This window comes from Bufo bufo, chromosome 2 (genome assembly GCF_905171765.1).
Source record: "Bufo bufo chromosome 2, aBufBuf1.1, whole genome shotgun sequence".
In the NCBI taxonomy this organism is placed as follows: Eukaryota; Metazoa; Chordata; class Amphibia; order Anura; family Bufonidae; genus Bufo; species Bufo bufo.
Window position 1 is genome coordinate 469776187 of NC_053390.1, and position 13967 is coordinate 469790153.

General features: G+C 42.9%; 1 protein-coding gene and 1 non-coding gene across 2 annotated transcripts; both read left to right on the forward strand.

Annotated features, from left to right (window-relative positions):
• Positions 1-1375: 1375 nt before the first annotated feature.
• Positions 1376-13641, forward strand: EEF2 (eukaryotic translation elongation factor 2). Its single transcript, XM_040417704.1, has 15 exons — positions 1376-1527; positions 4346-4560; positions 4644-4825; positions 5317-5528; positions 7239-7417; positions 7496-7601; positions 8324-8437; positions 8517-8655; positions 10744-10939; positions 11010-11268; positions 11405-11512; positions 11592-11945; positions 12512-12694; positions 12780-12912; positions 13186-13641. The coding sequence occupies exons 1-15, from the start codon at positions 1525-1527 to the stop codon at positions 13377-13379; spliced, it is 2577 nt and encodes an 858-aa protein (XP_040273638.1). The 5' UTR covers positions 1376-1524; the 3' UTR covers positions 13380-13641.
• LOC120992659 lies at positions 8185-8253 on the forward strand. The gene has a single exon (XR_005777055.1). It is a non-coding gene; the product is annotated as a small nucleolar RNA SNORD37 (small nucleolar RNA).
• Positions 13642-13967: the final 326 nt, after the last annotated feature.

The window sequence follows — 13967 nt, forward strand, 5'->3', positions numbered from 1 at the left end:
GTTAACGACGTATGTAAAATCAGTTTTGAATACCTTGAGGGGTGTAGTTTCTTAGATGGGGTCACTTTTAGGGAGTTTCTCCTCTAGGGGTGCATCAGGGGGCTTCAAATGGGACATGGTGTAAATAAACCAGTCCATAAAAATCAGCCTTCCAAAAACCAAACGGCGCACCTTTCACTCTACGCCCCGCTGTGTGGCCGTACAGTAGTTTACGGCCACATATTGGGTGTTTCTGTAAATGGCAGAGTCAGGGCAATAAAGATACAGTCTTGTTTGGCTGTTAACCCTTGGTTTGTTAGTGGAAAAAATGGGTTAAAATGAAAAATTAGACAAAAAAATGAAATTCTCAAATTTCCTCCCTATTTGCCAATAACTCTTGTGCAACACCTAAAGGGTTAACAACGTATGCAAAATCAGTTTTGAATACCTTGAGGGGTGTAGTTTCTTAGATGGGGTCATTTTTGGGTGGTTTCTATAATGTAAGCCTCGCAAAGTGACTTGAGACCTGAACTGGTCCCTAGAAATTGAGTTTTTGTAAATTTCGGAAAAATTTCAAGATTTGCTTCTAAACTTCTAAGCCTTATAACATCCCCAAAAAATAAAATATCATTCCCAAAACAATTCAAACATGAAGTAGACATATGGGGAATGTAAAGTCATCACAATTTTTGGGGGTATTACTATGTATTACAGAAGTAGAGAAACTGAAACTTTGAAATTTGCTAATTTTTTTCAAATTTTTGTTAAATTAGGTATTTTTTGGTGCAAAAAAAATTTTTTTTTTGACTCCATTTTACCAGTGTCATGAAGTACAATATGTGACGAAAAAACAATCTCAGAACGGCCTGGATAAGTCAAACCGTTTTAAAGTTATCAGCACTTAAAGGGACTCTGGTCAGATTTTCAAAAAATGGCCTGGTCCTAAGGTGTAAAAAGGCTGTGTCCTTAAGGGGTTAAATACAGCAGAAATTTTTGAATTGCACCAAAAATTTAGAACAGTCCCAAAAAACAAAGTTGGCATTTATGCAATGTGAAGCTGTGTTCACACATGCTGTTGTAGACAATTTTTTAAGCATATGGACACCATTCACCAGACAACCTCTAGCTGCAGTGCAGGTCTTATATTTACTATATAATTACCGCCTACAAAACTGAAGCACATTCTGTGCCCGGTCATACCACAGACACAGCTCCATTTATAGGTCACGTTTACCCATTAAGAATTTAAAAACTTTTATTATTAGGGAATCTCTATCTGGGTTTCTACCAAAACGACACGTGTTAGCAGCAGAACATGGCGGCATTTACCACATACGTCACTATTTTCAGGGCAGGAAGAAAGCCGCTCATCTGACCCCGCCTTTCAAGCGCGGCAGCACTGGCAGTCACGTGGGCGAACCGGCGCAAGCCCTATAAAAGGCGTGCTGTTGACGTCAGCTTTCTCTTCCGCCTGTTTGTCTGCTGTGTGGCAGACAGTCCGCTTCGGCTTTTTCCCGTGAAGAGAATCCACCGCCATCCGCCAGAATGGTAAGATGGAGGCCCCAGCCCAGGTGCCTTGGTGTCATGTAGGATGGTATTCAGCTTGGTCGGGGAGTATTTGTGGCGCTTGAAGCTATTGCCAGGAAGTCTGTGCTAGACAATAACCGCGGCCTGTGGCGCAATTATATCGGCCGCCTCTGGTGTAATCGGGTGGGAGGTTTTTCCAGCGCTGCCCTGTAGTGTCATCTTTTACTACTTTCTGCTCGGGTTGCTCTCCCGTTTGCTGTGCGGTTCACCGCTTGGTAGCCATTTACGGTTTCCTGTTGGTGGCTGCTGCCGCCCGGCCTCATTGTCAGCGCTTCTGCTTGTCTGAGGCACAATGACGCAGCGGTTTTAGTGTAGCTCTGCCGGTGACGTCACGGGAGTTCAGGCTATAGCCTCAGAGGCGCAGTGGCTATGCCTAGCCACAGCTTGTGTGCACTGCGCATATCTGAGGGGTATGGTAGTGTTCTCAGGGAGGGTGATCTAGATTAGCTTTCTTTAGCAGTGATGTGTGCAGTGACCCTTTAAGCTCAGGCTAGCTAGCGTTTCATTGGCTCTTTAACTGAAAATTGTGGTGTTTTTTTTGTGTAGTCCCCTACTTAAAGGGGTTTAACATAATTGAAGCTATTGGATAGCCCCTTCCTCCAGCAGTGCTGGTCTGGTTCTGTTTGACCAGCAGTGATGTCTGAGCACAGTGGCAGCAGTGGTCATGTTATATCCAGGCAGTTCACGACTGAGCCAGGCCTGTAGGGGTTGTCCAATATTTAATTCCTTGTGTATGGTACACAAGATTCATTCTCGCCTTCTCTCCATGGTCCAGCATCCTGGCTCCACTCTGATCTTTCAATCCCTTACCCTTGCATTGACGTGCATGCCTCTCCCTCAGCGTCACATCACCCAGCTGTGATGTACTGCCTTAGACACATCACTGTTAAGGCCTGTCATTGGATGCAGAGGGGTTTGTGACCGACTGGATATTGACAAATTAGGAACTGGGTCACTGAATCATCAAGGTGTAGGCAGGACTTGGTTTGCGACCCGCATGTATCCGTTACTTGCCACAAGCTGTTTGAAATCACGACTCCTCCTTCTGCACACCATTACTAATGTTCCCTACATCAAGGTCACAACTCCTGTAGAACTTGTGGTTCATCAAACTTTACTTTGGTAAATGATCCCCACAAGTTACTTCTCAGTCTACATGGCCACCACATTATGTATGTAAGACACTGCACTGTGTTCTTTGCTCAGTGAATCGGTGATTCAGCATGTTGGGCGTTCATTTCTGTACAGTATTTATTTTCCTGTCTCCTTGCGTGACTGATGCCAATTGCTCTTATCTATAATGGCGGCAGTCAGGTTTGTCATGGCTTCAGCGCAGATGTTAGTCTTACTGGCTGTGGATTATAACCTGCCTTAAGTGGGATACATGCAGGTGTGGATGAGGACTTGAACCCTCAATATTAAATTGCTCCTGAATTGTTAGTCAGGAAGAAATCTTAGTAGCTGCTACCGATAACCTGTTAAGCTTTTTACTGGTTCCACATTTGAATTTAAAAGCACTTTTCAAAATTAATATTTATGACTTGTGCTCCTAATCAGCAGATTGGCAGGGGCTGACACTAGGACCCCACTGATCAGCTGTTTTAATAGGCCACAAGAATCTGTCTTCTCACAGCTTACCAAGCAGCTGCTATGCTTGGTATCGCAGCTTGGCCCCATTCACTTGAATAGGACTCGGCCCTGCCTAAGCCATGTGACCAATGAACGTGTTGTCACTGAAGAAAGGCTGCATCTCACTGGAACGCTTGCAGTCTCCAGACAGCTGATTGGTGGGCTTCTAGTTCCCAGCACTCCCACCAATCTGACTTTGACATTGCCTGGTCTCGTACAACCCCTTATTTCTTTTCTTTATTATTGTAAATGTCCTGTAAAAGGGGTTGCCAGGGATTGATTGGGTTTATTTCTAAAAAAGTTGTGATATTGTCCTACTAAATCTACCATTGCAGTTTATCAGATTACATTTTCACTTAAAGGGAACCTGTCACCGGGATTTTGTGTATAGAGCTGAGGACATGGGTTGTTAGATGGCTGCTAGCAGATCCGCAAAACTCAGTCCCCATAGCTCTGTGTGCTTTTATTGTGTAAAAAAAAGATTTGATACATATGCAAATTAACCTGAGATGAGTCCTGTATGTGAGATGAGTCAGGGACAGGACTCATCTCAGGTTAATTTACATATGTATCAAATCGTTTTTTTTTTACACAATAAAAGCACACAGAGCTATGGGGACTGGGTATTGCGGATGTGCTAGCGGCCATCTAACAACCCATGTCCTCAGCTCTATACACAATCACAGCGACAGGTTCCCTTTAAGGCTTCGTTCACATCACTGTTCAGGCTTTCCGTTCTGCTCCGTTTAGGCGCAGGACAACAAAGGACGGAAAAGGCACATAACTTACGCCAAACTGAGCCCTTAGGACCCCATAGATTATAATGGGGTCCGTTATGTTTCCGCTCAGAGGATGATTTTTAAGTGGAGACAAGTCCTGCATGCACAACTTTTGTCTCCGCTTAATTATCTTCTGAGCGGAAACGTAACAGACCCCATTATAGTCTATGGGGTCCTTAGGCTCCGTTTGATTCAGTTTAGCATCAGTTATGTGCCTTTTCCGTTCTCCTGCTCCTAAATGAAGCAGGAGAACGGAAAGGCAGAACGGTGATGTGAATGAAGCCTAAGACTTGCTGTCTGAAGATGTCATAATAAAAATGGTTACTAGAAAATAACAGTATACTAAACACTTCACTCCTCTCTTCAATCAGGTGAACTTCACGGTTGACCAGATCCGTGCCATCATGGACAAAAAGGCAAATATCCGCAACATGTCTGTCATAGCCCATGTGGATCATGGAAAGTCCACCCTGACAGACTCGCTGGTGTGTAAGGCTGGCATTATTGCCGGTGCTCGTGCTGGTGAAACAAGGTTTACTGACACTCGTAAAGATGAGCAGGAGCGATGCATCACCATAAAGTCTACGTGAGTAAATACTGTTGGAAAATGTCATCAAATGGGTAACACTATACTGTTAAAAGTGGAATTGATGACAAGTTTGTTTTTAGGGCCATCTCCCTGTTCTACGAACTTTCAGAAAACGACTTGGCCTTCATCAAGCAAAGCAAAGATGGCACTGGTTTTCTCATCAACTTGATCGACTCTCCTGGCCATGTTGACTTCTCCTCTGAAGTCACTGCTGCTCTCCGTGTTACTGATGGAGCTTTAGTTGTTGTTGACTGCGTCTCTGGTGAGTCTTGACGTAACTGTTGGAGTTCCTTAGGGTACTTTCACACTAGCGTTTTTGTTTTCCGGCATGGAGTTCTGTCACAGGGGCTCAATACTGGAAAAAAACGTATCAGTTTTATCCTAATGTATTCTGAATGCAAAGCTTTCCGTTCAGGATGTCATCAGTTCAGTCCCTCATGTTTTTTGGGCAGAGAAAATAAACCTGCAGCATGCTGCAGTTTTCTCAGGCCAAAAATCCTTAACACTTGCTGGTATGCTGGATCCGGCCCCAAGTGTTCTGGCAAAACTGATCCGGTCTTGCTGTCTGCGCAGACCTTTAAAAATGAGAAATACTGGATCTGTTTTTCCAGATGACAACCGGAAAGATGGATCCAGTATTGCAATGCATTTGTGAGATGGATCTGCATCTGTCTTACAAATGCGTCCGGATTGCCGCAAGTGACAGTACCCTTATCTGGAGACCCATCTATATTTATTTTTTTCTCACATTAGGGGTCTGTGTACAGACTGAGACTGTGCTCCGCCAGGCTATTGCAGAGCGTATCCGCCCTGTGTTGATGATGAACAAAATGGATCGTGCTCTTCTGGAACTCCAGCTTGAACCAGAGGAGCTGTTCCGGACCTTCCAACGTATTGTTGAAAATGTGAACGTAATCATTTCCACTTACGGTGAGGGAGAAACTGGCCCAATGGGGAACATAATGGTAAGCGAATACTGTTCAGTTTTACTGAGTGATATAAATAAATCCAATTTGAGCAAATTACAGTGCTCCAGATGGTGGTTAAAATGGTTGCTAGTTCAACAACTTTTTTTCCTAAATTTTGTTCAGTTTTTTTTTATCCTGGAGTCCTGCTGCAAAGTTATGCATAAAGACAAAATGGAAATGGCCTGTAGTTTCCGTTTGATACTTCATGCTGTGGGCAGGTTTAATAAACTGAGTTGCACATACTTATACATGGCTCAAGGTGGACTGCATTTTGTACAGACACTTTTGCTTAAATATACTTTTTGGTTGGCTTACTTTGTCACATTTCTAGTGTAAAGGTCATTCAGAATGGCACACTTTAGGCCCTCTCCCATTTTGAGTAAAAAATTGTAGAAATGCTATTGGGCTCAAACTGCTGAACCCAGCCATTTAAGCCCTTAAATGCCATGATCACAACTGAGTGGCTTCTGAATGCTTTCAGAGGGAGGTGGACTGTCACAATCGGCTCCCCCCAAAATGTCTCTGGTCCTGATGTCTTTACATGGCAACTAAGGATCTTTTGAAGGCCCCCATGTCTTTTTGTCTACACAAATGGAACAAATTAAAGGGTTTCTGTCACCCTGCAAAACTCCTTTTTTTTTTGGATAGTTAGATTGCTCATAGTGCGATATAGCAGAATATAATGCTCTTACTTACTTTCATGCGGCCGATTCTTTATAAAACGAACTTTTATAATATGTAAATGAGGGCTCTACCAGCAAGTAGGGCGTTTACTTGCTGGTAGCTGCTGCAGAAATCCGCCCCCTCGCCGTGTTGATTGACAGGGCCAGCCGTGATCTCCTCCTCCGGCCGGCCCTGTCAGTAATTCAAAAATCGCGCGCCTCTCGTCATTCGGCGCAGGCGCTCTGAGATGAGGAGGCTCGTATCCTCAGCACTCCCTCAGTGCGCCTGCGCCAATGACATCACCGAAAGAAGACGTCATCGGCGCAGGCGCACTGAGTGCTGAGGATACAAGCCTCCTCATCTCAGAGCGCCTGCGCCGAATGACGCGAGGCGCGCGATTTTTGAATTACTGACAGGGCCGGCCGGAGGAGGAGATCACGGCTGGCCCTGTCAATCAACACGGCGAGGGGGCGGATTTCTGCAGCAGCTACCAGCAAGTAGACGCCCTACTTGCTGGTAGAGCCCTCATTTACATATTATAAAAGTTCGTTTTATAAAGAATCGGCCGCATGAAAGTAAGTAAGAGCATTATATTCTGCTATATCGCACTATGAGCAATCTAACTATCCCAAAAAAAATAATGAGTTTTGCGGGGTGACAGAAACCCTTTAAGAATAAGTTAAGCCAGATTGCACAGCTGTGTAGAGTTTGGGTCTTGGAAAATGCAAAAACATTCAGGGGTTATTTGTTGTGCTAATTGTTCTGACTGAGTTTATACCCTAAAAAACAAACTAGTAACTATTAATGAGGCACCATAAGATGGGGATGTTAAGGAGTTTACATAGCACCAAATGGCATAACTGTGCTCCAAGAGCTATGCCAGCCCTGCAGTCAAACTTCCTAATTTACATGAAGATGATCTCCACAATGCTGTATGCAACCCTGCCAAGCAACCAGTGATGGGGTTGATCATGGTGACTCTAGAGACTGTTTGTCTCCCTCAATGCTATAGACTGTAGTGTGCAATTTTTTTTATTTTTTTAGATTGACCCAGTTCTTGGTACTGTTGGCTTTGGCTCTGGGTTGCATGGCTGGGCTTTTACCCTGAAACAGTTTGCGGAGATGTACGTAGCAAAGTTTGCTTCAAAGGGAGAAGGGCAATTGTCATCATCAGATCGGGCAAAGAAAGTGGAAGACATGATGAAAAAGCTATGGGGTGACAGGTATGGTTGAGTTCTTGGGTTTTTCCCTTCTCCCTAGGTGAGATTTCATTTTAACTTGATCCCATCATTCCCTTACAGGTATTTTGACCCATCTACTGGCAAATTCAGCAAGTCCCCCACAAGTGCTGATGGCAAAAAGCTGCCAAGAACCTTCAGTTGGCTAATCCTGGACCCAATTTTCAAGGTGAGTGTTATTTATTTTCGTCCCTCTGTTACTAATTAGTCTTGTGCTCACTAGGGTTTCCTCTGGGCACTTAAGCTATCTTGTACTGGTCATTCAAATACTGTCCAGCTGCCTGATTTTTGCAATCCCTTTGTTTTCCATGTATTAAAAACAATTGCCTCAAGGTGTACATAGCCTTTATTGTATCTTACAGATTATGTGCTAAAAATCATTTAATTCAATTAGTCTTTATAAAAAAACTGAGCCCTTCTGTCACAAATGGGTTAACTGTATCTAGCTGTGTGACTCTTTTGTGCAGGCCCTTTAATAACCTTTCTCTAATTTACTAAGAGGTCATGAAAGACTTATTTAAGCCACATCCTTATCAGTAACCAAGCTGAGTTTATAATGCAGAGGGAATTTTGATCCATGTATTGGAGCATCTCAACCCTGTACAGAATTTTTTTTTCCATCCTAATAAAGGACTGTTTTAAAGGATTTTTAGCTCAAAATGAGTACACTGCAATAGTAATAAAATTTGGGACCAAGGGTTTACATAGCTTTCTAAATCCCATATGCTGATTAGTATTTTGGGTGTACTACTGAAAATGATGATTAAACAATTCTTCACTTTGACCTGAGAACAAAATGCTGAAGAAATTGAAGTCTGACTAGAAGTGAAGTTTCTTTTAATAGATTGTGTATCTTGCCACCAAATAACTAGCTTTTGATGCTTGTGTAAGGTTTTTGATGCCATCATGAACTTCAAGAAAGAAGAGACTGCAAAGCTGATTGAGAAACTGGACATTAAGCTAGACAGTGAAGACAAGGATAAGGAGGGAAAACAGTTGCTTAAGGTAAAACATAAATTGCATAAACTCCTATATTGTAAACTATTACTGTGTAGTTTAAACTAACCTGTAACTGTAAACATAGGCTGTTATGAGACGCTGGCTTCCTGCTGGTGATGCTCTGCTTCAAATGATCACCATCCATCTGCCTTCACCTGTGACTGCTCAGAAGTACCGTTGTGAACTTTTGTATGAGGGACCTCCTGATGATGAAGCCGCCATGGGTATGTGTATAGTCACTTAGCTATCAGTTAACTGTGCAAACTTGCCATAATGTCGGTATGAACTGTGCTTGTCAAGGAACCTCCCAAATGGGGTCCCTGTACTGGGGCACCCAGGAAGAGGGTGCATGGCATAGTGTTGTATACACCTGCAGGGTAACTGAAGGAAATAAAGCAATCTCAAATAGTGCATAAGGAGGTTGTCAATATCTGTTCACTGTCAGACTACCCCACAATCGTCTCTTTGCTCCACTGGAACTAATTTTGTGAACGGAGCCAGTTACTGCCATGCTGCTCCCATTGAAGTTATTAGGAGCAGTGCTGCAGTAACTAGTCCACTATACAGTGAATAGAGCGGTGCAATTCTGGTGCTGGACCAACCCTGAAACAGCTGATCAGTTGGGTGTTGCAGGGTTTTAGACCCCCACAGGTTGGTTATTAATGGCTAGTTGGAGGATAGACAGCCATTGATAAAAGCCTGGACATTTGTTTACACTGTACAATGTGATGGATGAGGTTTGAGTGGGACACTACTTGTCACCATAAACATATGGCTGTAGTTACCTGCCTTAGAAAACACTTTGCATGTTTGTAGCTACATAGTGTGTGAAAATTTGCTTTACTGAATCAATGATTTGAAGGGGGTTCTCTAGGATAATTAAAACTCCAGAGGCAGGCCCAGCAGTGCTGTTCTTGCACATGACTGAAGTTGAGGAGTGACAGCAGTGGTCTCATGACAAAGAATGGGTCCTTATCACTTCCGGTCTGGTGGACCACTATTTATGCTGTCCATACTAATGGCAGCATAAAGAAGACTCAGGTGAGTTGATTTCCGCAATCTGTCACTTAAAAGTGGTTGCCAAGAACCAACATCACTATTAGGGGTGGGCGATATAAACAATATAAATCTGGCCAACGATAGAGATTTCGTTTATCACCAGATCGCAGTAGAACATGGCATGTGCTGCTCTCGGCACTCACCATGTTTTCCTGAGCCAGCACAGTGGAGAAGGAGGGAGTCCCTCCCTCCCCACTGATGCCGCTGACCACCAATAAGAACAGATTAGGGGGGGGGGGGGGGGGGGGGACTGTGGCCACTGAACCTCCAATAAGAACAGGGAGGAGAGGGGCTGAATACAAATGTAGCCTGCATATGCCGGACATATCTCATACCCAGCCTCTATTACTGCGCACTGATCTGCAGCAATTAACCCCTCAGGTCCAGATGGGTTAATTGCAGCAGATCACAGCACACGGTAATAGAGGCCAGGTATGGGATATGGCCGGCACATGCAGGCTACGTTTGTATTTGGGCATATTAACTATATTCATTGGTGGTGCAGTGGCCACAGCCCCTCCCTTATACTCCCCCCTCTTCAAAGTGTTATATTAATTGCGCTGCCCCCTGCCACATGATTAAATCATTAGTGGCAGCTTCTGATCAGAGCCCCAGCAGTGTAATCGCAGGCCTCCGATTGTTTACTATGGCAGCCAGGACACTACCAAACCCTGGCTGCCATAGTTGACTCCCTGCTGCCGTGTGCACTATGCACAGGACAGCATGGAGTGTGTGAAGTCCTATTCACCCTAATAGAGCTCTATTGGGGTGAATAGGACAAGGGTTCTAGCCCTAAGGACACTAATGGTTAAATAAAAATAATAAAGTTTAACCCCCCCAAAAGATGCAATATAATTTTAAGCATGTGTGATATATTGTAATATAGGTTTTAGGCCATATCACCCACCCCTAATCACAATCATTGCTGACTGGGCCTGGAAAAGTCATGGTTATTCATAAATTCCTGCCCACCTGCTGATTGACAGTCTTCTACCTAGTTTTCTCTCTAGGAGAGAACTGCCAATCAGCAGATTGGTGAGTGCAGGAGATTATGAATAACCATGACTCTTAGGTAGGTTTGACATTTTTCCAGGGCTGTGCTGCAATGATTATGATGCTGGTTCTCAGCAACCACTTTTTAGCTCGAGTGACACACGGCTGAAATCAGCATTTGTCACCCATTTTATGCTGCCCTCGGTGAGGTTGGCATAAAGTTGATGGGTTCCGTTTTAACACTTACTTTGTTCAACCAGGCGTTAAGAATTGTGATCCTAAAGGACCATTGATGATGTACATATCCAAGATGGTGCCCACAACTGATAAGGGTAGATTCTATGCTTTTGGACGAGTGTTCTCTGGTGTTGTGTCTACTGGCCTCAAAGTTAGAATCATGGGACCAAACTTTACCCCTGGAAAGAAAGAGGATCTTTACATCAAGCCCATTCAGAGGTGAGTAATACAGGCTGAATGTCACAATTTGTTTTGTATTAGTATCTATAATATGTAATTTTTACCCTAGAACTATTCTGATGATGGGGCGTTATGTAGAGCCCATTGAAGATGTACCCTGTGGCAACATTGTTGGCTTGGTTGGAGTGGACCAGTTTTTGGTGAAGACTGGAACAATTACTACCTTTGAACATGCACACAACATGCGTGTTATGAAGTTCAGTGTGAGCCCTGTTGTCCGTGTTGCTGTGGAAGCAAAGAACCCTGCCGACCTTCCAAAACTTGTAGAAGGCTTGAAGCGTCTGGCAAAGTCTGACCCTATGGTGCAGGTAAGCATTCGTTTAAACTCTTGCCTAATAGTCTATTAGTAGGGGTAGGAATGAACTGTTTGTCGCATCCTAGGAAACTATTTTAGTGTTAATCTATTTACATGTAGTCTATACTTTCTTTTTTTATTGCCTTCAGTGTATCATTGAGGAGTCTGGAGAACACATCATTGCTGGAGCTGGTGAACTGCATTTAGAAATCTGTCTAAAAGATCTAGAAGAAGACCATGCTTGCATTCCAATCAAGGTAACTTTTAGTTGAAACTTTCTAGTTTGTGCAGCTAATTGTCATATTCATAGAACTTAACATTGTTTGACCTCCATAGAAATCTGATCCAGTTGTGTCTTACCGTGAGACAGTGAGTGAGGAGTCCAACCAGTTGTGCTTGTCAAAGTCTCCTAACAAGCACAACCGTCTCTACATGAAGGCTCGTCCTTTTCCTGATGGTTTAGCTGAGGACATCGACAAGGGAGATGTTTCATCTCGTCAAGAGCTTAAGACTAGGGCACGTTATCTGGCTGAGAAATATGAATGGGATGTCACCGAAGCAAGAAAGATCTGGTGCTTTGGTCCTGATGGAACTGGGCCAAATCTCCTCACTGATGTCACAAAAGGAGTCCAGTACTTAAATGAAATAAAGGACAGTGTAGTGGCAGGCTTCCAATGGGCTACAAAGGAGGTATGTTTATACAAAACTGAGCCTGAATTCTTATCTGTAGAGTTCAGTCTATAGATCGGTCTCTTCATATATAAAGAAAATGGCATGGTCTTCAATGACTAGCTTTAAAGAAACCTGTCGGCTCTACTACCCTCACTGAGCGTTTCTAAATGTTCATTGTTACCCTAAACATATAAATTACACATTGAATTCATCTGCAAATGAAATTAAATAAGTATTATGCATTTTTGTACTTCCCACCTTTTGTGCAAATTAACAAGTCATATCTTTCTTGTGTGACCAGAGAAGTCATATTTTCAAGCTCTGACTCATCTCGGGTTAATTTGCATATGTATACATTTTTTTTTTTTTTTACACAAGCACACAGCTTTGGGGACTGGGTATTGCAGATGTGCTAGTGGCAATCTAGCAACCCATGTCCTCAGCTATATACCCAAAATCCAGGTGACAGGTTCCCTTTAAGTGATGTGGGTAACAGAATAGCTTTACATTTCTAGGTACACTTAACATCAGAAGTTGCTATTAACTAATGTTATCAGAATGTAACTTATAAATTCATTTTTCAGGGTGTTCTTTGTGAAGAGAACATGAGGGCTGTTCGTTTTGATGTGCATGATGTGACCCTTCATGCTGATGCCATTCACAGAGGAGGTGGACAGATAATTCCCACTGCCCGTCGCTGTCTCTATGCCTGTGTATTAACAGCACAACCCCGCTTGATGGAACCAATATATCTTGTAGAGATCCAGGTTAGTATAATAGACTGGTTTCCTTACACAGACTTGCCTTAGTATTGCCTGAAGTGCTATATTGACAATTCTGTTACTTTTACAGTGCCCTGAACAAGTTGTTGGAGGAATCTATGGTGTCTTGAACAGGAAGCGTGGACATGTGTTTGAAGAATCCCAAGTTGCTGGCACCCCAATGTTTATTGTTAAAGCTTTTTTACCTGTCAATGAATCATTTGGTGAGTTAACTGTCTTGTGGATACTGTCTAACATGCTTTAGCAGTTTTGCAGCTTTAATTGAATAGCAGAAACAAAACCTAAACTGCTCAGCATGTATTTTGCACTGCTAACTCAGATCAATATAATCCCTTGGTCTGCTTTGTTCCATTCAGTAGATTTGCAGTTCATCAGCTATTAAGTTGACTTTAAAAGACTATTTACTTTTAACACTTAAAGTAGCACTGACAAATGTTTGACAAGGCTGTTAACTTATTTATTTTTTCCTTTTGTAGGATTCACTGCAGATCTACGATCAAATACTGGCGGCCAAGCCTTCCCTCAGTGTGTGTTTGATCACTGGCAGATTCTTCCTGGTGATCCTTTTGACAACACCACAAGGCCAAGCCAGGTTGTTGCAGAGACCCGTAAACGAAAGGGTCTTAAAGAGAGCGTTTCAGCCTTGGATAACTTCCTTGACAAGCTGTGAGCTCTGTACATGCATTCTGAATCATCTGATGGACTTGACAACTTCAACTTTTTCTCAGTTTAACACGTTAATTTTGCAACCTTAAGTACTTGCTCCCCACTTAATGTCAAGGATTTTCTATGGCCCATCATGAGTGTACAATTTATACAATAGCCTGTAAGTGGGAGCATAGGGTCTGCTTGAATCATTAAGAACACTGTTCCTTCACAGCATGAATATCAGCAATGTATTGGTGCCATTAATAAACTTGTATTGAGCTAACTGTCTGTACTCTGCATTGTGACTGACCCATAGACTCCACTGAACATGGTCTTAGTCGGGAATCTGCACCAGACTACAAAACATTGTTCACTAATTGTAAGATTTGTAACCATGCCATCCAGTCACATTGCTTTCAAGTCTGTTTAAAACAAATGAAGTGGGTTTAAACCCTGGACTTCTACTGTACATGTATGCTGGTTGTCTTTCTGGGTATAAGTGCACCTGACCAGATCTACATTTAGTACACTTGAGCATTAGTTCAAACATCCATTTTCAATAGCGGCTGTGAACTGTGTAAGAAACGTAATCTGTGCCACAAATATAGAT

Bases quoted from the DNA above. Each gene is read 5' to 3' on its own strand.
- EEF2 (XM_040417704.1), top strand. The intron at 4,826-5,316 runs GTGAGTCTTGAC...TTCTCACATTAG, and splicing joins TGTTGTTGACTGCGTCTCTG to GGGTCTGTGTACAGACTGAG. The intron at 12,913-13,185 runs GTGAGTTAACTG...TTCCTTTTGTAG, and splicing joins ACCTGTCAATGAATCATTTG to GATTCACTGCAGATCTACGA.